General features: G+C 41.1%; 2 protein-coding genes across 4 annotated transcripts; one reads left to right on the forward strand and one right to left on the reverse strand.

The window, feature by feature from the left end:
* Positions 1-1,005: 1,005 nt before the first annotated feature.
* On the reverse strand, positions 1,006-11,970 carry SLU7 (SLU7 homolog, splicing factor). 3 transcript variants are annotated; one of them, XM_032124861.1, is made up of 16 exons: positions 11,903-11,970; positions 11,329-11,505; positions 10,557-10,710; positions 10,218-10,298; positions 9,482-9,646; positions 9,270-9,335; positions 7,683-7,730; positions 7,053-7,184; positions 6,670-6,767; positions 5,214-5,281; positions 4,875-5,014; positions 3,936-4,097; positions 3,400-3,504; positions 3,139-3,213; positions 2,779-2,883; positions 1,006-1,863 (listed from the first exon to the last, which is right to left on the reverse strand). In XM_032124861.1, the coding sequence occupies exons 2-16, from the start codon at positions 11,490-11,492 to the stop codon at positions 1,684-1,686; spliced, it is 1,743 nt and encodes a 580-aa protein (XP_031980752.1). In that variant the 5' UTR covers positions 11,493-11,505; positions 11,903-11,970; the 3' UTR covers positions 1,006-1,683. The 3 variants fall into 3 exon arrangements, with proteins under 3 accessions (XP_031980752.1, XP_031980751.1, XP_031980753.1); XM_032124860.1 differs by having other exon boundaries at positions 11,685-11,903; XM_032124862.1 differs by lacking the exon at positions 7,683-7,730 and having other exon boundaries at positions 11,685-11,903.
* An 18-nt stretch (positions 11,971-11,988) lies between these two features.
* Positions 11,989-16,445, forward strand: PTTG1 (PTTG1 regulator of sister chromatid separation, securin). Its single transcript, XM_032124863.1, has 6 exons — positions 11,989-12,204; positions 12,994-13,096; positions 13,369-13,547; positions 14,362-14,440; positions 15,196-15,345; positions 16,293-16,445. The coding sequence occupies exons 2-6, from the start codon at positions 13,015-13,017 to the stop codon at positions 16,370-16,372; spliced, it is 570 nt and encodes a 189-aa protein (XP_031980754.1). The 5' UTR covers positions 11,989-12,204; positions 12,994-13,014; the 3' UTR covers positions 16,373-16,445.
* Positions 16,446-24,305: the final 7,860 nt, after the last annotated feature.

The raw sequence follows: 24,305 nt of genomic DNA on the forward strand, positions 1-24,305 counted from the left end.
CTCACAGTTAAAAATAATAACCTGTCAATCCTTTATGAAACAGGAGCCCTTTTCCTTTACAGTTCAGACTGAAGACCTGGCAAGGATCAACTATTGCCCCAGGTGCTCGGGTTTGACTCATTGGTGAAATCCAAGTATTCTGAATTTAGGACTGAATTTAAATCCCTGAACAAGTACTTTGCATAAATTCAGTAGAAACTCGATGTATTAAAGTTTCCATGCAGTCAATCCACAGTTTACAAAGTTAGTGTTGAAATTTCCTTTGTGTTATTTCCTGTTTTATTTCTGAATTACCTCCTTTATAAAGAATTAAATCTTTCAGACTGACCTTTCTTTAGACTAAACTGCAGCTTTGAGAAAGGTATCTAACTAGCTCAAAGAACCCTTCTGACAGCTCCTCTTCCCTCAAATTTGGCATTGACCAAGCCAACAGCAGTTGCAGTGGGAGGCATGCTGGCACAACCTCGGGTGCTACAGCCCTAAAAGAGCACCTCACAGTTCAAATCAGCTAATTCAGTTTGCTTTTACTGTGTGCCAGAGGATCTGTCACACAGTAAATACTCAAAATTTTAATCACCAGTGAGAATATCACATATAATATTAATACAGAACGACATTGCAGACCAGTGCAGAATTGCCATCATTCACTACGTGCGCCAAATCAAAACATTCAGTCCTCAAAGCGTCCGTGAAATCACACACTTAAAGGTATGTTTTCTATACGTAATTATTTGTGGAAAAGAGCAGTTTTTCCTTGGAAAGACAGTTTAAGCCCCAACAGAAGTAATTCCCAAACTTTCCAACTCTAAAGTCATGTTGTACAGTTTTTTACCCAGTTCTTCAACTTTTAATAGTTAAAAACTATTAAACTGGGAAAACTCCCAGTTTAAGGACTAATATTGCCAAACCAAAGCAGATGCTGCTTCATGTTCTCACAAGGGATTAGAGCCTGACACTTCATGTCATACCAAACAGGATACTGTTATCAAAAGGAAACCAAAGAACTCAGATCTTTGCAATTGAAATTTATATGGAAATACATCTGAAGGAACAACTGGAATTTAAAAGCTCTACAGTCAGCTTCTCCTAACCCTTTCATTTAAAAGACTAGACAGCACTTAAGATCTCTATATTATTTTAACCAGTACAGAGCAATCAATTTTTACATTTCCAAAGAAGTTACTACAAAGTGATCAAGAAACTATTCTTTTAAAGTCATGAGACAAGCTTTTACAAGTAAGAAGCTCTAGTAGTTGTGTCAATTTTCTGTCAACAATTTTTGTTCTATACTGACACCTGCTGACCATTTCTTCTGACTAGTCAGTTTTATTGTATCACAACTTTATGCATGTATCAGTTGGCCAAATAAACCTAGTATTTTAGTCAGATCTCTTCTCCTTCAAGAATTTACAGAGTAGGTGTATGTATTTTATCTATCCATATGTTATATATATGTGTGTGTACTTATGTGCCTGTACTTGTATACATACACACACATTTACAAAACCCCTGTTAAGTACTGGACTGCTCATGTCTGCTGAAAGAAGTTTTCCAAACTTCTCTGGAGCAAAAAAAGGTTTCTGCCTTCTCTGCCATTTTAGACACATGCAAGGGAATCAAGTCTCTAGAGAGTTGTAAACAGCATGAAAAAAGCCTCGTGTACTAGGATGATGTTCTCTGTGACTACTGCCCAAGAAAAGAGGCCATGGGGTCATCAGGTCTCTGCCGTTTCATTCTGTAGGCCTCCATTTCCTCTTCTGTTGGCTCCCTTGGTTCATACTGGCTGTTGTACGGTCTTTTCCTCTCATCTAGCTGCATGATTTCTTTGACATGGAGAAGTCGAGCCTCTTCTGCATTTAGTGCCTGAAATGAGAGCAAAGGGAATCAAAAATTCTACAATGAAAGTTAAACAAAAAAACCCCTACAATGAAGGTTTGTCTTAGACTCTTGTATGATGAACAAGGAGCAAGCACAAGGGTGGGATAAGTAATGCATATCTGTCTGCCCCCCCCCCAGCACATTTCACTTAATGCTCATTTTTTAGTATTTAACATAAAATGATGGTAAAATGCTATTTAGTAAACAAGACACTTTAATCTCCTTCCAAATGTCAAAATCAAGTAAGAAACTCGTAGGATTTACCTGAAATATAATCATGATCTAGCAAGTACGAATGAGTTGTTTTTGTTATATATTTGGGGTTTTAATTTTTAAATGCTTTGTGTTATCTCATTCCTCAAACTACTACTGTTGCTACTGGAAAAGAAGTTGCATTTGTACCCTGCTTTAATTAACCATGGTTTCAACAGGTTTCTTCTCTGAGCAGCCCAAGGCAGGCTGCTGTGCCCAGGGGAGCATGCTGCTGCTGAACAGTGGATGGCTTGGGGCATGGATTTACTACATCAACCATGAGACTGGGCCAAGCCTGGGATACCAAGTGATAATTTAAGATTTAACAGTGCCTTTGATCTCTCCATCTTTCTTCAATACACAAATCATTGTGTTTTGCAATGTCTTTTATAGACCTACAGGTGTAATAGATGCCTAGATAGGAAATGTTCTAAGTCATCTAAATTAAGTCTTCCAAAACTAAATATTTATTGAATTTTTGCCTGAGGAGTAGGGGATGTACTTTAGAACATCTAACAGCATTTAAAATTTGATTTAGCTCAAATTTAGCATCAAAGTGTCCCATGGTGTATCACCAAGATAAAGAATTGATACTGTAAAATATGTCATGTTCCTTTTGCCACAAAGCCACTGAAGATTTTAGTACACCTTTTTTAGTTTTTCTTGCTTCTTTTTCTCTTCACCCTCACTGTCAGAATTTGAGCTCTTCTTGTGCTTCTTCTTTTTCTTCTCCTTCTGTTTCTCTTGGTGGATCTGTAAGGTTGGAAACAAGTTACTGTTAAGATTCAACATGCCAACATTAATAATGCCCAAACCACTAAATCCAAACTTCTATTAATGCTACTTGAGAGCTTAGTTTTCAATGGAGATGTTAATGCTTTAAGAATGCAGTCTAATAATTTTCAGGCTTATTCTGACTCTACACAATTTTGTAGTTAGGTAGATCTTTTAATCTCTTAAAACGCTGAGGAGAAATATCTGTCTTCCCGAGAAAGGGAAACAGCCTACCTCCATCAGTGTTTTGGGTTTTGTCATGTGTTCTTCCTCCCCAGGCTGCTCTTCCATTAAACTTGCTCCTGTATTCTATACAACAGACAAGAACAAGGATACACTGTTACTGAGCACATTTGAAAGCAGGACAACCAAAAAAAAAAATCCCAAAAATCCCTGAAAAACCAACCCCCCACAAAAAGCAAAAGTCTAAACCTTAAGTAAGGAATAAGAATGACTTTTAGCTCTTTCTACATGAATAAACAAGAGAATACTCACAGCAATTTCTTTCCCAGCTTCTCCTGTACAGTAGGAGTATTTGACAAAGGAGTGGCAGCACTTGTAACCCCACTTGCCTTCTTTCCAGTACGAACCCCAAATGCACTGCAAGAGAACACACCACACAGTCACTCCTGTAAGAGGCAGGCTGAAATTTACACCTGAGCTGATATCCTGGTAAGTAAATTACTCAAAAAGTCCAAAAGGAAGCTAAGAGAAATACTTTTGCTATTTCACATGAGCCTTACAGGTACCCTGTCAAAAAAGAGAACCACAACAGGATGTGGTCAACTCATATTCAAAGTGGAAGGCAAATACAGTAACTTCCCCTTTAGTTTAAGATTGCCATGGCAACTCTTCAAATTCACATCACAACTATGACAACTTGAAGTCTCTCCTTAGCAGAAAAGGGAGAGTGTCACATTGAGACAGAAGAAATATATTTTCTGTTTTAATTATATTGTACTGCATCTTAATATACCTCCAGTTGGATGATATTTCATTTTTTAAAAATTTTAACGTAACCTTGGACTTACTGTATGGTTGTTGATCTTCACATCCTCTTCATACTTAGAACAAGCAATAGCTTTCTCCTGTCCTTTGATGACTGTTCCATGCCTAGAATACTCCACATAATCTTCTGTTTGAGCTAACAGCAGTTCAGCTGGGGGGGCATCTAAATGTTCTTGTCCTCCATACTGAAATGCAAATGGAAATTATGTAATAGTTTTGGAAAAAAACTACCTTTTATGTAGTTAAGCAAATATTTCAAAAACAGCACCTTTGGTACCTTATGAAGAAGGCACAAAAGTGGATGGAGAGAGTTTAATCTTTAGTGATGAGTTAAGACAGAAATACATCATCTCCTATGGCCACTGTGGTGTCTTTCGGTGCTTAGTTTTGTGGGGTTTTTTGTGATTTTTTGGTGTGTTTTTTGTTTGTTTGTTTTTGTTTTGTTTTATGCCTGGAAAATGAAAACAATGATACTTCTCACTTAAAGCAGGAAAACTTTTCAGACCAAACCAAAGAGCTCTGGTACAACCAGAGCAGTATTTCCTGTCCCCCTCCAAACTTGAATGTTGACATGGTTAGAATCTAAATGGATTACTTCATTCTTTTTCAGTTGTCCAAGAAACAAGTTGCGAAATATAAAATAAATATTTATCTAGAAGACTGCACCCAAAACTTGAGTCAGAAGGAAATTCAGATTTCTTCAGTGGAGAAATTCTGACAATTAAGGGAAGAGTTCCCAATAATATAAAGAAATACCAGCAGACCTTCGAAGGTCCCTATACTAAATAATAAAATTCAACAGTTGATGAGATAGTGTGTATAAATATAAAAATATTTTTAAGTCTAAGCTGCTGAGAACAGCTGATGCCCTCTCACATAGGATTAGTAATCTTATCTGTTACCCAAGACCCAGACTTCAAACTCAACAGAATTCCTATTAAATAAACCCAAATGCCTATTACCTTCTCTAGGATGCTTTCTTTCTGCTGCGCCTTGAAATCTTCTTTTTTCACTTTGAAGGATTTATAAAGGAGCTCTAATTTTGTAGGGTCTGCTTGAAGATGAACTTCAGAGCCTTTGTCATAAGCCTCCCAGGCAAACACTGTGTACACAAGAGGTTTCACTCAATACTTATTCTAAAACTGATGTACACATTCAAATTACATCCTTTAATTCTGAAGCAATTTGAAAGAAGTCCTCAATCTATAAAGGTTTATTTCTCTTTTGCAAGAAAGCAGCATTGTTAAATATTTTAATATGCCAATTTCCTTCAAAAAACCCCAAAATCAAACCCCACTTACACTGAGTCTGTGCCATTGAGATGGTATCACCTGTGTAGCGAACAAAGTTGTCACCTGCATAACCAACTCTGCAGAGAAGAACACAATTCTTAGCATTTGTAATGTGATTTCCTCTTAAATACAAACATAGAATTGCAACAGGTAAGTAAAAATTCTCTTGTGTACTAAGAGTTAAGAACAGAAAGAGAAGAAAGTGCATTCAACTCGATACATGAAATGAAAACCTACACTCACTGCAAAGCCATGAAAGCATTAGGCAGCCACTCAAAAACCATGATTTCTGTGTTTACAGGGACACATGACACAGACCTGGAGTTCTGTCTGAGATGCCAAGCACTGCAACTTGGATCTAGTTACACAATAAATATGCATAAACAGTCTGTGATATTCCAGCACAGCGATTCTCACTTCTGGATTTGTGACTCTTCAATCCAGACCCACCATATTTGGCCAAGTTAAATAAAGCCTGGGACAGCTTTATTGCGCTCAGTAAAGCTGAGATACTTGTGCATGGCCCTTGAAGAGATGAACAGTCGGTACATGAAACACACGCTGAAGATCAAATAATGCTAGCAATCCAATTACCCACTCTTTCATCTTCCCAAAGCCACTCTGAAAAATTTACAGTCTGTAAAGCTGTGGCAGAAACTTAAGAGTCAACATAGGTCAAATTATGACTTGAGAGAGAAGCAAAAGCATCTGCATCTAAAAAAAGAACTGACTGGCATTACTCTAGCTGGGGGCAAGGAGAGGTGGAAAGAGCATTATTTGCAATCATTTAGGCACTGCCATTCTATTTTAGGCAGTAAGCTAATCCAATTACTGTTGTCTGAATACATGTTTTACTCACAGCCTGTCTGCTCTGTATGTTCCCAGCACAACACAAGTCGAGTGTCTGACTCGGGGTTTAAGGGAGACAGCTGAGTGTGCAGCCAAAAGCCAGCCTATGGCACCTTTGATTAAGCTATCTAGACAATGCCAAAGCTTTCACACTTTTCCTATGCAGAATCCACTAATATAGAAGGAGATCTTACTCCTAATTCAAATATTTCATTAGGTCACACCACAAACACACCATGCCAGTCTCCAGAACCAAGAAACACGGGATAAAGTTTAAGATTTGGTTACGGAAATACTTTACATAAATATACTTATTATTTATAGGCATCACCTCCAGATGCAGCAGTGTCCTAGCCCTTGTACAGATAATTACACAAAACCATGGTCCACACATCCCTGAAGATTAAGGGTCAGTCCGTATCACAAAAATACCACTTTTATATACTAAACTAAAAGGTGCTGCTAAATAAAACAGTTTTCTTCCACGTTTACTACTATGTGTATACACTAGAGATTAATTAGCTAAAGGACATACAGGTAAAAGAAAATATAAAACTATTCATCTCATTTTTAAGAGTTTTGTTGGATATACAAGCATGACCTCATTTTAACTTACTCATCTGGATTCTTGCCTGTGTTGGCATAAGGGTTCTCCCTCATTGCTCTTGTTTTGGGATCATAATAAGCAGAGTTTGGATCTAGATTTCTCAAGTACTAGGGAAAAAAAACCCAACATAAAAGATACTTAATATTTATGATTTTAAAAGAACTGAGGTTACCCCTGCATCCCCCAGTTTAAATGTTTTAAAAAGTTCTATTTATGCAAAAGGATGACCTTGATGAAGTCATAACAAGGGTGGGAACAGAACTGAGAACAGACCTTAACCTCCAAACCCCTAGACCAATAAAACAAAGTCATTAATAACTGAATGTATAATTTGTTGAAATTAACTCTCAAGAATACAGAAGAACAGAATCTGTACAGAATTCCTTACTCACTTTTGCAATATCTTCCCGAATACGTAAATTTCGGACTGTAATGCGTCTTTTAGAGTCAAAGTTCTGCCCAGGCATATCAATGTCATCTGCGTATTTGTCTTCATCTTCATCTTCACTGTTATGATCTCTTTCCTGAGGAGAAATGGAAAATTTATAACTAAAAGAGTTCCTTCATTCCGAGACATGTACAAGAATCTGATTTTAGTGGTTTCATTAAAATTCTGCAATCCCTGTAGTTATAAGGTGGCATAGTTTACCTCAGCTTAAGTGTGCTCTCAGGCTAGTCTAACATTCAACACTTCAGAAATAGTCTTGTTAAAGAATTTTCACTTCCTTCTATGGAAATAGTTATCAAAACATAACTGTGATGATACTAAGAAAACAGTTATTTTGGTCAAAATATACCACATGTTAAAATCTAGTTATGTGCTTGCATCTCTAAGGTTTGACAACACATAGGAATTAAAACAAAAAGCCTCTTTATGAAATCCAGCAACCCCTGCCCAAAAGAAGAGGCAGACACTGGCATGGACACAACATTCAAACCCCTGTGCCACCTCTGTTTTGCTGTTCCACTAACTACAGGTTCCTTCTTTGCCCATGGTGGGATGCAGTGGGTAATCATCTTACTGTCTGTGAATTTGATTCCTCTTCTCCCCACTGGTGTCTTGGGGAGTTCTGCAGCAAACAAAGAGCACATCAGCAGAGAAGAAAAGACAGTGGAAAAAGGCAAGATGGCAGGGATACAAAGGGCAATCAAAGCAGACCTTCATGCTGGGTACAAAATACAATTTACCAATGGCTCCAAAGGCAGAAACACTGCTACATAACATTATAGGAAAAAGCTCTTAGCTCTCTCTGTGACAGACACATGTTGGAGAACTTTTCACTGTATTCCTAACTAAATTTCCAATTCTTTGCAAGAACAGCAAATTCTAAAACTGTTGGTGTTATTTAGAGCTTGTTAAGCCTTTGAACACTGAGGATTTAGACTATAACATTTCATATCATGTAAATAGAACCAAGTTTCAACTCTGAAAGCTTAAAAAAGAATTAAGGAGATATATATTCAAGAATTTAGTCAGGATTTACAGGAATACTAAGCATGAATCAGAAGGCAGAATTGAAGTTCGACAAACACAGCCAGATTTCATGTTTTTAACCTGCTTAGTCTTTAACTGAAAAACACTTGCAGCAGTAAAGATGGGAACAACTGTGAGCCCTGGAACACAGACCAGCAACTGGCCAGCACTGACTATGCAAATCAGTCTAAGTCCTCTCCCTCAGAGACAGTTCTTAAGTTTCAAACACACTTTTCTTCTTACAGTTCCATTCTACAGTAAGTATAGAGAAGCCAACAGTGTTTGCTTCACAAAACAGACATGAGAAGAGGAGGAATCTCTTCTATTGGGAAGGTTAAAGCACTGTAGTTCGGGCTGGGTGGCAGATCGAGCTCACTGTGCCATCTAGTGACAACCTGCGAGGGGACAGCACAGCCTCTGGAAAACAGCCTCTGCAAGGAGGCTTTAAAAAAACCCTCCTTCTGATCAGTAGCAGTCTCTATTTTTTCTCCATTTTGTAAACTTAGAATATAATCAGAAATGCCTTTTAAAACTAGAATTTCATATCAAAGATTATCAATATAATCTATAATCTAAGAGGAGCTTGCAGAACTTAGTGGAAGATGCAAACTCTACAGATATACACCAAAGGGAAATTCGTATCTCAGCCTTCAAATATCCAGAGATACTGCAAACAGTCAGAGCAGTGACTTAAGAACAAATTGGTTTACGATAAAGAAAACACCTCCCTATTCTAATTTATATTAAGCATTACTAAATCAATGCACAGCCATGACCTCAGTGCTAGTCAGACCGTAACAATCTTTAAATACAAGAAACGCATTTCAGTATATGAAAAAAAATTACTACATGGAAAACAAGCTCTTCTGACCCAAAATTCCATGTCACTAATTTTAGCAATAATAATAACCACACAGAATTTCTGCTCATAAGTGGAACACAAAGCAATTCACATTTGACAGTAGATGCTTCAAGTGTGACACAGAATATGCTGGTGCTAGGAAAACCTTTAAATTACTGAAGGGCATAAAACCCAATAGCAGACCCTGTATAGAGAGTAAAAGAGTCAGAAAGCAGAAATTATGTTTTATATTTATTCAGCCTAAGCAAAAACAGATTAAGTAACTTTACATACCACTTGCTCCAGCTTCCCTGATGCCAACTCCTCCTGAAGCTTCTGGGCTTTCAGTGTACGTTTGGCCTGTGCAGCATGAAAATGCATTCGTTTAAATATTTCTTTTTAGCACCAGGTCTAATATCAACAGAGTACATTACAAGTGTCCCTCCTCCCAGCCCAGCCACACCAAACACTAACCCTCTCCCCAGTAAATCACAGCACCTACGTACCAAATCAACCTTGGAATATTCCTCAACAATTTTCATGTGCTCCTCTGGGTTATAACCATTCCACCGGTCTCGCTTCCCATCATAATCAAACATCAGCTGAGGCTGCACATGTTCATCTGGGGCAATATTCATGCCTGTGTATTTTGCTCCAACTTTCCTGGGTCTCTGAAAGAAAAAAAAAAAGATGGTTAGATCTGGCCATTAGATTCCTCACTCACATATCCCTTTAAAAATACTATCAATCAAGCTCCTCTAAAGCAAGTTAAATTCAGCACTGTAAGCCTGTGGATTGTAAATAAAGGCAAGTAGCTCTGCACTTTTACGTGCAGCACAACAGACCCCAAACTCCATACATTCTTATTCATATTTTCTACAATTAAGAAAGAAATTAAAACAGCTTCTGGTGGTGGCTTCTAGCTGAGATGAAGCAGAAACACAGACACAGCAGCACTTGAGATAATGCAATTAACAAGAAAATAACATTTTCACCTATTATTTCAGATCTTATTACAAACATAATTTATGTATGACACACTGAATTGTATCACTTTTCCCCTTAATTTTTCCTACATAACAATGTCTTTAGAAATTTCTGGGCCATCTCTCACTGCTTGAAACATTTTTCAAAACAGCTTTTCCAAACCCAGTATTTCATCTATAGCCAGCTATTTTTCAGTAAGATTAAAATTCCTATGCCTTTCAAAGCCATTAAGACACAGACAAAAGTGAAGTTTACCTCCATGCAGTCTTTCTTCTTGTGTGTCAGTGCCCCGCAGTTCTCACAGGCTCCTTTGCGGTACCTCGTGGCCACAGCATGCTGAGAGGAAACACAATGGGCAGCACTGGGGACACTTTGGCAGATTTACAGAAGTGTTCCAAATAACAAGTTCATATTTTCAACACCACTCAAGTGTGTGTGCCCTCCCCAAAGCCCAAACACGTGTTTTGATTATAACCAGATACCGTGATTTGCCTGCTGAATAAAAATTCCTGCCCTCCTCAAAACCATATAACCAGAAATCTCCTCACGTAATCAACCCAAATCTTTATTTCATGAGAAAAACATTTTGCATACCTCCTGAACTCCTCTTTTGTACCAATCTCCAGAGGAGTTATACTGTTTCTGCTTCTCTGGCTGAGGTCTCTGATGCTTTAGTGTGGGTCTTTTAGAAGGATCTATGTACCATGGTACTGAGGAAATGTACTGAGGAATATGAGGGTTGATATCTCTGTAAAAGATGTTGTGCAATGAATACATGGCATGGGGAAAAACACACAACAACCTAGTCTAACTAACAACCTTCACATTGAAGTTCAAGTGCTTTATGAGTGATAATAAATAAGGAAGTTGGTACAATGCACTGCAAAATAAATTCTCAATTTGATAAACACAGACTTTGAGATTTTGTTGCCATCTAATTCACCTAAACTCCTGACTCCAAATCAAATGGCTTATTCTGTGTAATGTTACTGAGCAAAAAACATAGCAACATTTCTCAGAAGCGACAAGCCCTGTAAAAGCAAGAGAGAGAGGCAACAGATGAGGTACAGAGTAAAAGACCCCCGTACTATGTTTTGCTCAGTTTTAAAATACCACTTGTAATTAGCTTAACAGATTGGACTTTTTAGCAGATCTCTCAATAGTTGACAGAAGGTAAACATTGACTCTACATTTTTCTAGAAAATATCTGATGACTGGAACGTTAAAAGACAAAGTTCAACTACTTACTTCTACAGCAATTCACACTGAAATCGTGCATTACCCTGACAGTTTTTCTGTAACCACAACAAGAAAAGACATTTTTACTCAGCAGCTTTAGAATAACCACAGATTTAGTAAAACTTACTTTCCTTCTTCATCCACTTCAGCAGGTGCATTTCCAAGTTTTCTCTGTTCTTCTAACTCTTTCTTTTTCCTCCAGTCTTCCCTCGTCATCTTCTTTGGTTCCTCCAGGCTCACATCATTTGCCCCTCCTGCAGGAGGGGTGTTCGCTACCGCACCTGAGGCCATTTTGGCTTTTTCCCTTAGCAGAAAAAAATTAGAAGACAAAAAAAAAAGCTTTACAGATCAATACCCTCTAACATCACAGCTCTTCAACGTGATTTTGTGTCACTCAGTGAAATGAGTTAACTCCGTATTATGCATTCCTGACATACCTCTGTCCTGAAAAATAAGGCCCACTACCGAAAAAAACAAAATTACCTTATTGTTAACGTAGGACCTGGGCCTGCGCGTACCCCGGAAGAGACGAGAGAAAGACCGCAGGGAAGCAGCGCCAGGCTCGGGCCCAAGCCCAGACCCGAGCGGGGGACGCCAGCACTTGCTTGAAGCCTGCAGTAGCCACCCTCTCGGATCCTGAGTCGCGGTCCCGGTCCCGATCCCGTTCCCGAATCCTGCCCCGTTCCCGCACCCCTATTTACCTGCCGGCCCGCAGCACCGCTCCACAATGCCCCGCAGCTCCGCTCACTTCCGGGGCGGAGCCGCTTCCCCCTGCCCCCCCTGCCCCCCCCCGCCCCGCCCCGCCCCGCCCCGGAGCTCGCGTGTCGAGGTGCGCGAGCGGCGCGGGCAGCTAATCGGCTGCCGCGCGTGAGTCGAAGCGGCCAATGGGCGGCTCGAGGGCCGTTTAAAAGCCGGAGACGTTGGTATTTGGTGTGTTCTGAGGTGTTTGAGAGTGGTTTGGATTCAGTGGGTCTTGCTCTTTCTTTTCCTGTCGCTTTCTGAGGTGAGCTGAGGGTTCGGGGAGAGGGCTGGTCTGGGACTGTAAATCTTGCTTTGGGTTTGTGTTTCAGGTTGTACAAAGAAAGGGATTTTCGCCTAGAGGAGGGTAACAAACCTGGGGAAGGGTTTGGAGCACAAGTCTGATGAGGAGTGGCTAGGGTGAGGGGGCTTAGCCTGAAGAAGAGGAGGCTCAGGAGAGGCCTTATAGCTCTCTATAGCCACCTGAAAGAAGGTTGCAGCCACGTGGAGATTGCTAGTTGCCTGGGAGAAAACACCAACAGGACAAGAAAAAATGGCTTCAAGCTGTGCCGGGGAAAACTTAGGTTTGGCATTAGGAAGAATTCCTGATAGAAGGGTTGATTAGACACTAAAACGGGCTGCCCAGGGAGGTGGTGGAGTCACTGTCCCTGGAGGTGTTTAAGGGAAGACTGGGTATGGTACTCAGTGCCATGGTGTGGTTGGCATGGTGGTGTTTAGGTTGGAGTCAGTTACTTAGAGATCTTTTCCAGCCTCACTGGCTGTGATTCTGAGTTTTCCTGTAGACCTCTTTAATGAGGAATTGCTTGCCCACCTGTGTAATGGCAGCAATGAGTATAAGGCAGGAGCACTAGTAGTGCCTTCAAACCTGAGGGTCTTTAGCTGAACTACCGTGTAATGGTGGGAAGTAGGGGTTTGTTCCCCTTGTGTAGAGACCAATATGTGATAGCTGTTTTTAATGGGGCTTGCTTAAAAAGTGTGTTGTGGTGAGACAAGTGACAGAAATTTTTTCCTTTTTTCTGTATGGACTCTACAGGGTAGTCTCATCAATCTGAAGATGGCAACTCTGATCTTCGTTGATCAGGAGAATGGTGAACTTGGTGCTCCCAAAAGTCAGCTGAAGCTTCCTTCAGGATCTTGTGTGTATTTGCTGCCCTAAGCCAGTAAGGGATCAAGTGAAGGGCCTAAATCACATTTTGTTATTCACTGCTTTTAATGATAATGAATTTCTATTCATAAAACCACTTACCCAACCAATTCTTCCAAGCTCACCAATTAGTATAAAATTGAAGATAACTCTGTGCTTTTGTCATAAGTGGGGCTTATGGGTTATAAAGAAGTGATTTTATTTAGGCAAGCTTTAGGGTTGCTGAGGTTTGCTTTTTTTTCCTTCCCCCCCGCCCCATTCTAGCAAAAGCCTTAATTGAAAGAACACAAGTTAATACTCCACTTCCTAAAAAAGCGATCAGTACTTCTCCAGTCGCATCTCGCTCTGTCAGAAAGGCTCTTGGAAATGTGAATAAAACTGAAGGAGTCACAAGCAAGATGGACAAGATAAAACAGAAAAATCAGCCTTGCACTGTGAACAAAGTGAGTACAGCACACTTATGCTGGGGAGGAGGGGAAATCCATAATTTACATGCTGTTGTGGCTTAACTCTGACATAATTAAGCACCACACAACTGCTCCCTCTCTCCCTCCTTGATGGGATTGGGGGAGAAAATTGGAAGGGTGAATGTGAGAAAAATCGTAGGCTGAGAGTAAGGCAGTTTAATTATTAAAAATCTCAAAGAAAAACAAAACCAGTTCCTTGCAACCAGTTGATTAATGCCTTGCCAGTCCCAGAGCAGTGTTAGCCCTGCTTTCCCACCAGTTTTCCTTGCTGAGCATGTCATGCAGTATGGGATATCCCTCTGGGTAGCCAGGGTCAGCTGTGCTAGCTGTGCATCCCCAGCCTCCTCACTGGTGGGGTTGAGAGGCAGAGAAGGCCTGGACTGTATAAACACTGCTTGGCAGTAGCTGAAAGAGCTGCGTGTATCAATGCTGTTTTCATCACGAATCTGAAGAATTGCTAGGAGGAAAAATAAATTCTCCCATAGCTAAAAGCAGGGCACCTACATAGATGGTTCTAGAGAAAATAGTCTGGGTTAATGTCTTATTAACATGTTAAGAGTCATCTGTTCTAGTGCAGCCATCTCTTGCTGCCATATATAATACTGCACTACATAAACTCAGCTGAAACATTTGCCAATCTCCATCTTATTTGTGTTGAAGGTATTAGAATTTAGGCCTGACTGAGAAGTATGACAGGTATGCTTGTCTGTAGACCTGAATAGCACAGGAAAGCCACTACAAACATTCTACAGTAGCTCAAATAATGTGACTTCTTCTTTTTATGACTAAGAGTGAATTAGAAAGCTGCCATGCAGTGGCTGAAGAAGATTGGCCAGAAATAGAAAATATGTTTCCTTTGGATCCTCAAGGTAAGTGCTATTGATGTAATTATTAAAATTAACAATAAGTCTTTTGTGAGTGTTGGCATTGTTGTAAGAATTTGTTCGAGCTACTGTAGCACACAAGCCAGCATTGCATTTCTCCTGAGTCCTTCCTGAAACATAAGGGTGCTTGCTGCTTCTGGAATACTTAAACAAGAATGAGATGGTATTTCTAACAGTAATGGCTGTGCCTTAGATGTGTTATTCTGAGTCTCTTATTGTGGTGACGGGAAACAAGTTCCAAATAACTGTGTATTAGCTTCTTTAGTTCATTAAAGTGACTAGTAGACAAGTATTCAAAGGAATATAGAAGAGTGTGTGCCAAGATAATTTGTAACTGAAGAGACTCCTACTGCTGTAGGATATCATAGTTGAAGGTTAAACTTCCAAAGCTGTTTTTAGGCCAGCCCATTGTAGATATTCTCTCAGTCCTTCAAAGTGTGTCCTTAAAGCTTTCTTCTTCTGTGTGAAAACTACTGTGCCAAACACTTCAGTGTTGATGAAAGACATGCTTTGCTTGCTGAAGTTACTAACTGCTTTACATTATCAGTTCTATTAGGCAGTCTAGTGTTTTCATCAGGGTTCGTGTATGGGATTTCATGGGCAACTAAAAGGTGTAACTGCAAATAAATACCCCATGAGAGGAGACTGTTCTGTTGTTTTAGATTGGTTCCCATTTCATTTAGTCTAGAAGAGTTTGCAGCTTCCCAGGCTACTGCACACTTACAGTCTTTCTCAAACAGACTTTGAGAGTTTTGATCTTCCTGAAGAACACAAACTAAGCAATATCAACCTGTGTGGTGTTCCCCTCATGGTATTTGAAAGGACATATGGCAGATGTGTGAACATGGTTCCTTCACCTGTGAAGATTGAAAAGATTTCATGGGAATCCAGTAAGTGGAAACTTTGCATGATTTTCAGTACATACAGTGCTCATCAGTGGTTTGGGCAAAAAGCCACTTGGCTATAGCAGTGAATTGCTGTTGCTGTCTAAACTACCAGAGCAGTGCACCAGTATCAAAGAGCTTCTGCTGTGTAATCAAGCTCAGTGTACCTGGCCAACCCTGCTAGATCAGGCAGTGGTCTCAGAGTGGTGTTGCTGACTTACGGCTTAATCTAGCTGCAACCAAGCATCACACAACTGCTTACTTTCTCCCCAGATATGGGATGGGGAAGCAGTCAGAGGAGAAAAAGTGAAAGAACTCATGCTTTGAAGTAAAAGCAGTTTTGATAACTAAAGTAAAAGCCATGCATTTAAAAAAAAAACAAAACAAAAAATTCATTCAGTTCCCATCAGCAGGCATCTGCACAACAGCAGGGCTTGATTGCATGCATGCTTGGGAAGACAAGTGCCATAACTCCAAATGTCCCTCATTCCTTCTTCCCCCAGCTTTATCTGCTGAGTGTGGTACCATATGGTCTGGGATATCCCCTGGGCCCCTTGGGGTCAGCTGTTCTGGCTGTGCCCCCTTCCAGATCCTTGATCACTCCTAGCCTTCTCACTGGTGGGATGAGGAGCAGAAAAGGCCTTGACCATTGCTGAGCAGTGCTCACACAACTAAACCATCCCAGAATTATCAACACTGCTTCCAGCACGAATCCAAAACACAGCCCATACCAGTGACTGTGAAGAAAATTAACTCTACCCGATGAAAAGCAGTACACTGAGTAATCTTTTGTGGTGCTTTGCAAACTGATCAGTTAAGTTGCATTGGCTTATACTATGAAGCAATATTTACCTTGCTTATTCAAGAGGTTTATGCTGGGCAACTGTTAGCTAGCTTAGGTTAGTGTGTATTCTGAGTTTGAGAAACTGATTTGGTTTTTTTCTAACTTCCAGACTTGCTACAATCAACTGCTGACTTCCTTGCTACCCTGGATGAGATCATTGACATGCCACCTCCAAATTATGATGTTTAATGTGTGTTCTGAAGTTTCTTTTGAGTTCAAATTTCATGTAGTTCTCTTTCAATAAAGGCTAGTTTAATCTGTATACTGTTGTACTTGTCCTTTTTCAGTGAGCCCAAGATGTAGGTAGTAAAATAGAGCTTTGAGAAGGAGGTTATCTGACAAGCAGGTAAAGCAGAGCCTGGATAAGCTTCTAAACAAGGCTGTAATACAGTTGTTACCCATATCCAGGACTTGGTACCTGCTGATTGGAGTGTGTGTGGTTGTGATAGGTTGAGATCCTTCTGACCTCGCTGCCTAGCTTGACCCATTAAACATGCAAGGGTTTGAACCAATTTGTATATCTAGTGTAAAGTAAGCACTAGAGCTGGTATTCTTCTGGTGTTTTTCCTTTGAACTTGTTTGCTCTTCACAGTGGCTAAGGTGGTGTGTGTTGGGTTCTTAGGCAGCTGTAGACTAATTTTACAGAAAAATGCATGTAACTAAGGCACTGAAACTGGTTGCGCAGTGTCATCACGTGGCCTCTTGGTAAGCAGACACAGGTAAAAACACATTGGTATGTGAGGCCCCAGAGAACAGCGGTATGAGACACAATATGGGTATGACATTAAATTAACATAAATTTAGATAGTAACTTTTCGTATGTACAAACAGACCTCACTGGGAGAGATACTAGTATTTCACATGTCTTATGGAAGTTTATCAGAATGAAAATAGATCTTTTTTGTTACTTTGAAATATTCACGATGATCAAGAACCTAGATCCCTTCATACAATCAAGTAAGCCTTTTGTGCCTTGTCCACTTGTGTGTATACATGCACATTAAAACATTTAAAACATGCTTGTAGAATTTTACAGCAAGCTGAACAAGTATTTGCATGTTTACAAAGGTGATTATTTCAGATTCACAGGCCTCTTGATACTGATAGACTTTAATCTTAGAGCTCAAATACTTGTGGGGCTGGTGGAATGGGTGTGAGGAAAGATAGGGGTGAGTCAAGCTCGGGAATATTGGTGGTCTGTCTGCATGGGGATGAGTGCTGCTGTGGTGTAGAAAATAAAATGGTAGTGGTAGGATTAACTAAATTATTTTTGTTTGCTACAATAAACCTCATCGCAGGCTTTTTAGTTCTCACTAGGCTTTCTAGCTAATGCAGGTTAAAGCTTTTGCTTTTACAAAGCTTAATTTTGTAAACATTCATTTAAAAGTTCTACTTGTTTCAGCTGGCTTTTATTTTCCACATTTCATTTACTTTTCAATTCTTCTGACTGAGGTTGAAGGGAAATGCACACTCCTGAGACTTTCTGGGACAAAGCTGTGGTGAGACTCCATCTGTGGATGGAGTTTCCTACTCTTGGTGACTCCCAAGAGATCACAGACACAAGGCACTGTTTTCTCTTTGGAAAATGTTAATTCATGGCCTCAGAGCTGCAAGCCTGCTCGGCATCATGAAGTGCTGACGCAGGAGAATTTTGTATTGCTTCAGGTAGGTGTTAACACTGATTTCTACTGGTGACTAAAAAATCAACTTCCTTAACTGCTTTAATGTTGATATAACACACACAGCTCTTTATACTTACCAAGTTCTATTTTCTCTTGGGGTATTGTCAGGACTTGAGTTCAAAATGCTGTTTGAGCACTTTTCTTCACAACAGTAGTCTTACTAAAAACTGCTAGTGTTTTGGTTTACTTGCTTGATCAGTTTATGCTTCCTGTAAACATCTGAGATGTCTGGGATTTTAAATGCATGGCTGTGATGAAAATGAATGCTTATGTGGTTGCTTGGCCTTAGTTTGAAAGAGCCTTAATAGCCCTCATGGGTACGTGAGTGGGAGCTCCCGATTGTAACAAAATGCACAGATCAGGGACCTTTTCAATTGGTTATCACTCTGCAAAGGAACTGTTCTGTCTGTGAGAATCACTTTAAACCCTTACCTGAACTTCTATAAGGAGAACTTGGAGATAGATGCACGTGAAATAATCGTTTAGCAGGCTTAGTAAAGTTACTTTAGTGCACATCAGATAATCCAGCCTGTGTGCAGTGTTCTGGCAGTGGATGGCACCACGGTAATAGCCTTGTTAGAGCCTCTCCTCCTGCAGCCTGAAATCGGTGCCATGGTGGTGCTTGCCTTTGGTACCTCGCACACAGTTCTGGCCGCGATGGCTTCATCGCCTCATTAACAGGAACTGGAGGGTAAGAATGGGCACTATGACCCCATGACTACAGGGAATAGTCGGTCAGCCAAGTACTTTCTATCTTCTATTTTTTTAAAAAGAACAGAAATGAGAAGCCTGGATGCAGTTGGTCTCTCTAGAGTTACCAAAGCCCTGAACCTTTGAGTTTCACTGCAGTTTTACTGATGCTAGCAAAATACTGTAATAGAAATACAATAATGCCCTCCTAAGTATCCCTAGAGTGATACTTACTGTGCTCTGAGAGACTCAGGCACTGACCCCCTCAACATGTCTGTAATGAGGTTTATATACAAATTATATACACAGTATATATTTAATAACTGGTCATCTGGGATCTAAATGTGTGTCAGTTCCCAGTTATTTTTGCATATAACTTTGCAAAGCATGTGAGAAAAGTGATTTTGATAAATTTACTTCTAACTGCAGTCTGGGAAAAGGTTAAAGCGTGGTGGGCCTGCCTGTTGTGCTCAAATGATCTACAAAGTTAAAGGAGAAAAAGTTATAAAATGGCCATAACGTGTCCTTGTTGTCAGATTATGAAGAATGTCAGGATGTCAAAGGAATGTGCACACAACTTATGGGGGGGGGGGGGGGGGGGTGGATGTTTTGTTAACTCTAAGAGGGGAGGTAATCCCTCCCAGTTAATGGAGTTGGAGGGAGGTTCCTGGAGCTCTTGGTAATTGGATTTGGTTTTTTGTACTAGCCTGATTATTTTTGTGAAAAAAAAGTTCAGGTTCACTCTCCTGTTAGGATTTAAAAGTTTAATAAAGGACATTAGGGGACAAAGACAATAAAGCAAAATTCACAGTGCCGGGTGCTTTGGCACTTAGCTAAGAGCACACCTGTTATTGCAGAGGCACCCTTTACATACCTGTCCTATTGCATCAGCCTAATGTATATTCATAATCAATTATGCATATTCAGACTTTCCCTTAAACTAGTTTACATGTTCCAGGAGCTGTTTAGCATGGCTCCTCCTTGGATCCGCCTTTTTAGAGCATGCGCATTTCTTGGCTGTGGTTTTAGTCAGTTTCTATTATCACCCCCAGAGTGGGCTTTGGTCCATGGTTTCTGCAGATGGTAGTTGCTGATAGTTGGCATGTCAGTAGCAGGGGTCCTCAACACATGTTCATTGGATGCTATCCAACCAAGCAGACAGTTCAATTACCACAAGCGTAACTATATTAGCTATTTTACTATTATGTCTAAGTTTAGTTAATGACAGAAATAAAGGCATTAGTTATTGTTACAAAACTACATCTTTATAACAAAGCTACTTTAACATTATACATATAGCATTAATTTTAACATTTGCTGAAAGCCAATATTATAATATGTATCTATCACCTTTTCATTAACTATATGGAAGGTGGAGCCTTTGGAGGACTTCAGATGCACTGTTCTTCAGTGGCTCAGACTGGGCTTTCTTTCAGCATTTCAGCCTAAAATATGTAACCAATGGGTAAAAGCATCTTGTAAGACTCACTATCAGAAAGGCACTTTAAGTGCACTGCTATAGGCTCCAGTAGAAGTGGTTCCCCTTTCTATTAGTCCAGGGACAAAACTGAGATTGTTGTGTGTAGCGGGCATGTGTAAAGACTGGGAGAGGGAAAGAGCTTTGAGTGTTTACACATGCACACACACATCCTCATACTGAAAACTGTTCTGAATCAGTACTTTTCCTACAGATCTGAATTGTTTGTTTAAGGGCATATATAAGGTATGTCCTTTATGTGTGATATCATTGTCTGAAGTGTTCTGAACCCATCTCAAATTTTGGAAAAATCTAAGCCATGAAGAAGATCAGACTTTGTTAGATCTCATGTTGACTAGTAATGATGATTTACATAGCACTGATGAAGATCTAAGATTCAATCTGCAAGTTTATCACAAACTGAGATACTAAACTTTTCTCAAGACTTGCTAAGGATCTTTAAGATACAGTATAATGGAAGTACTGCTTTGGTGATGGAGATTCTTTTTCTGGTATCATTTTTGAGTTACTTAGGGCAGTTAGTTATAATGATTGATGTAGCTATACACAAAGGGATTTGAAGGAGGGCAAGGAAAGCTTTTTTTGCATGGGACACTGAAGATTCAAAGAACAGCCAGAATGATGCAGGATGGTAAGGTAAGATGTGTATAAAGACATATCCTTCTTCGTGACATTTCCTTCTTTGTATCTCAAATTCAACTTCTGGCTCCAGCACAGCCTTACCCACAGCCACAGTCATTTCAGAAGTAAATCTCTTCCAGCATGGCCTTCCCTTTGGCTGCAGTCTCTCCAGGGTGTGCCTGCTCTGTCAGGGTGTCATGGTTTAGCATAGTTTGGATTTTTATCAGCCACGGAAGTGATTCTCTTGCAAAGAGATGCTTACAGCCTCCTCTATGATCCGACAGAACCAATCAACTGGCTAGTTTGAGTATTGGCAACTTTTTAAAGCCTCTTAAGAAGCTTGACACACCTCTGTGATCCACATTTAAGAACGAACAAAGGCTGGGAAAGTTCTCTTGCTTCTGGCTTTTGGACAGGTACCGGGGGGCCACAGTGTGGCCCAGCGGGGGCGGGCTGGGCCCTGCTTGCTGCGGCCCGGCCGGGTCGGCCGCAGCGCGGCTGAGATCTCAGCTGCTTCTGCTCACTGGACACCCGGCGCAGCCCCCTCAGTGCCAGCCGGGCCGGCCGGGAGACAGCCACCCTGGAGCCGAGTGGCCTTGTTCCATCCGCGGCCCTGCTCCGTGCGGGCCGGCCCCATGGCGCGGCCAGGCCAGCCCTCACCCAGTGCAGCCGAAATTCATCTGAGGCCGCTGCCCGGCAGAGACCATGTGAGCAAACAGCGAGAGGCGAATTCCAGTTGCGGGGCTCGGGTGAGATTAACTCTTTTAGTGCTGTAAGTTTCCTCCAGAACAGATGAAGCCTGCAGACATCAACCCTCTCCCAAGTCAGAGGAAAAGGAAAGGTGAAGGCACGTGAAGAAAACACCATAAAGACACCAAAGTCAGTGAAGAAGGAAGAGCTGAAACCCTGAGAGAGGACAAAGAGGAGATGCCTCAAGCCTAGAAGCTGAAATTCTGTTGTATAGCTATGGTGATGGACTATGATACATCAGAGTACCTGTTGTAATTCCATGAAAGCATGGGGGGTGGAGCATTCAAACTGCAATTGTGAGCAAAAGTACCTGTGCTGAAATAAGCAAATGTTGAAGTTGGTGTGATTTGATGAGAAGCTTGAATAGAGAGAGATGAAAGTGATGAAGACCCTTGCTCCCAGAGGAGGAGGACAGCCTCTGTTCCTGGAGCTGAAGATGCTCCCAGAGATAGGTGAAGAGAACCTTTGTTTCTGAACGGATCAACCTTAAAATGGTACCCCATTAGCTAAAGATTGAACCCTCGAAAGCTGTTGTGGGGAAAGCTGCAAGTCGGGGGAAGGGACTTTCACATGCGAGCAGAGAACCAACCCGGACAGCTGTCTTGCTGTGACATTGGAGCCACGAGAGAACTGTTTCTTGTGGAGATGTCTCTATAGCATGAATAAGAGAGACTCCTCTCCCTAAGTGAACTGAAAAAGAGATTATTATAGAGGTGGTAAACTGACTGAAAATCTCAAGGGTTATTTTTTTAAAGTTGTCAGTGGGAGAAGGGAGAAAGGTGGGGGGAGGAGAAGTGTTCTGAAGGTTTAGTCTGACTTTTTTTTCCTTCCTTTTAGGTCTGTTAATAAACTTCTTTATATTCTTTTAAGTTTTGTGCCTGCTTTGCTTTCTCCTAATTCTTATCTCACAGAAGGAAAATAAGTAAGTAATGGATACTTTGAACCAAACCACAACACTTAATTGGTGTTTCAGCCTTGAATCAGGGGGATGGGAAGCAGGAGAATTAGTTTGTCAGGAACAATGCATCCAGCTTGGTCAGCATACCAGGGCAGGAAGAAAAGATAAGAGACCTCTGATAAAACCAGGGGGAGTCTCAGACAGCTATCCTGCGAACTAGCTCAAACCAGTCTCAAAGGCCAGGGGTACAAAAGAGCATGCGCAGGAGAGAAAGGTGAAAAGTTCAGGACGAGGAAGACCTCCTAACTTCATCAAAAAGACCCTCGGAGGCCCCTACCAAAAAACACCAAACAACACTGCGCAAGCACAACGCGGATGCAAATGACTTTTGGGTTCATTATAATACGAAGCGAGGCTGGGCGGGGCTAGGTGATGAATATGTATAGTTGTGTTGCGAAACTTAATGAATATGGAACTTGTAACCCGATAAATACCGAGCTGAATGCAGCTGTCAGCACGCATGATTTTGGAGGAGTGATCCCCCGTGCGTCCCAGCGCTGGAATAAAACATACCTACTTTACTACTTCTTTAGTAGTGGAGTTCTTTCCGCTCTTCATTTGGCGAGCCAGGCAGGAGAACCTCTGTCCAGCTGCAGGATCGGTTGAGGAGCAGACATCCTAGGCGCGCCCCAGGGCTTTCCTGGAGGATCTCCGCCCCTCGGCTCGCCCACTGCAGCGGACAGACAACGGCCTGCTGGAACTGTGGATAAACGGTATGTTTTGCATTTAGGTTGCCTGTAAGTCATACACATGGCCAGGGCTGCTGGTAAGCTGCGAGGAGATGTCCCGCGCACAAGAGCACAGTCCCTGTGAGGGTAAAGGTGGGGCTTGCAAGCCACCAGCTACCGGAGCCAGCAAGGGGGAATCGCCGACCGATAGGGCGGCCGCTAGCGATCCTGGGAGCGGATTGGGTGATTCCAAGGGGGGGTCCCACCGAAACCTGTTACCGTGTTGGGAAAATATAAGCGGGACCTTGAAACTATTACAAGCAAGTGTTGTGAACATTTTTGCTACTAGTAGCTGGTTTGAATGTTGTTGTGTTGCTTACATGTCTGTGTGGACATTGGTTGTTGTCGGACTGCTTTTATGTGTGTAGATGTGTATTAGGTCGCCTATTCGTTTGTAAAACGGGAGCATGCGTGTTGCCGTGTGTTGTTTGAGAGTGTGATATTGAGACATTTGTTTGGGGGAGAGTGCTTGCTTGTTGAATTTGGAATCGTGGCTGGGAGAACCTCTGCAAAAAGATTAGTGGCTCTTGATTGGGAACAACCAGCAGCAGAGAATTTAGAGTTTGAAAGAGTACATGGAATAACTTGTTTTTGTGGATGTATCAGAACCTTTTATTTTGAGCCTGAGATTTTAAAGATTGTGTGTGGGAAGTCGCATTTGGTACCTGAGATTTGGGAGGTTCGGGAAGAAATTGAAAAAGAACTGTGAGAGAGTGAAAAAAAAAAAAATTGAGGTGGAATCGAGATAAAACTAGGGGGCAGAGATAGAAACAACAGCAGCTAAGCGGGGAGAGAGGTCATTACCCCCCCCAGTAGCTATATGATAAAAGCATAGCCCTGACTCTCTCCTATCTGCTTGAGTGACAGAAAGGACTCCCTGCTTTGTGTGTGGGTGTAAGAAAACTCCAGCTCCACACCAGCTGTGGATTTTAGCTCAGTGCGAATTTTGTGGAAGTCGGAGATGTTATAATTCTCTTTATTCGGCAGAGATCTGTGTCCAGAGTGTGGGGAAAGCAAAGAACATTTTGTGTTGAAACTTTTGTGTGGGAAGGAGCATCACATCCCCAAAATAGTGTAACAGATTGGGAGGAGACAGTAAAGACTTTTGAAAAAAAAAAAAAAGAAAAAAGGGATTTCAAGCAGCAGCAAAGCAGGCTTGGCAGAAGGCACAAGAGAATTTATAAAGAGTGACTTA

This window comes from Corvus moneduloides, chromosome 15, assembly GCF_009650955.1.
Source record: "Corvus moneduloides isolate bCorMon1 chromosome 15, bCorMon1.pri, whole genome shotgun sequence".
NCBI classification, from domain to species: Eukaryota; Metazoa; Chordata; class Aves; order Passeriformes; family Corvidae; genus Corvus; species Corvus moneduloides.

Bases quoted from the DNA above. Each gene is read 5' to 3' on its own strand.
- PTTG1 (XM_032124863.1), top strand. From the start codon at position 13,015: ATGGCAACTCTGATCTTCGTTGATCAGGAGAATGGTGAACTTGGTGCT. The intron at 13,548-14,361 runs GTGAGTACAGCA...TTTATGACTAAG, and splicing joins AGCCTTGCACTGTGAACAAA to AGTGAATTAGAAAGCTGCCA. The intron at 14,441-15,195 runs GTAAGTGCTATT...TTTCTCAAACAG, and splicing joins GTTTCCTTTGGATCCTCAAG to ACTTTGAGAGTTTTGATCTT.
- SLU7 (XM_032124861.1), bottom strand. From the start codon at position 11,492: ATGGCCTCAGGTGCGGTAGCGAACACCCCTCCTGCAGGAGGGGCAAAT. The intron at 6,768-7,052 runs GTGAGTAAGGAA...TTTTTTCCCTAG, and splicing joins TTCGGGAAGATATTGCAAAA to TACTTGAGAAATCTAGATCC. The intron at 5,282-6,669 runs GTAAGTTAAAAT...TCTTCTCTGCAG, and splicing joins ACAGGCAAGAATCCAGATGA to AGTTGGTTATGCAGGTGACA.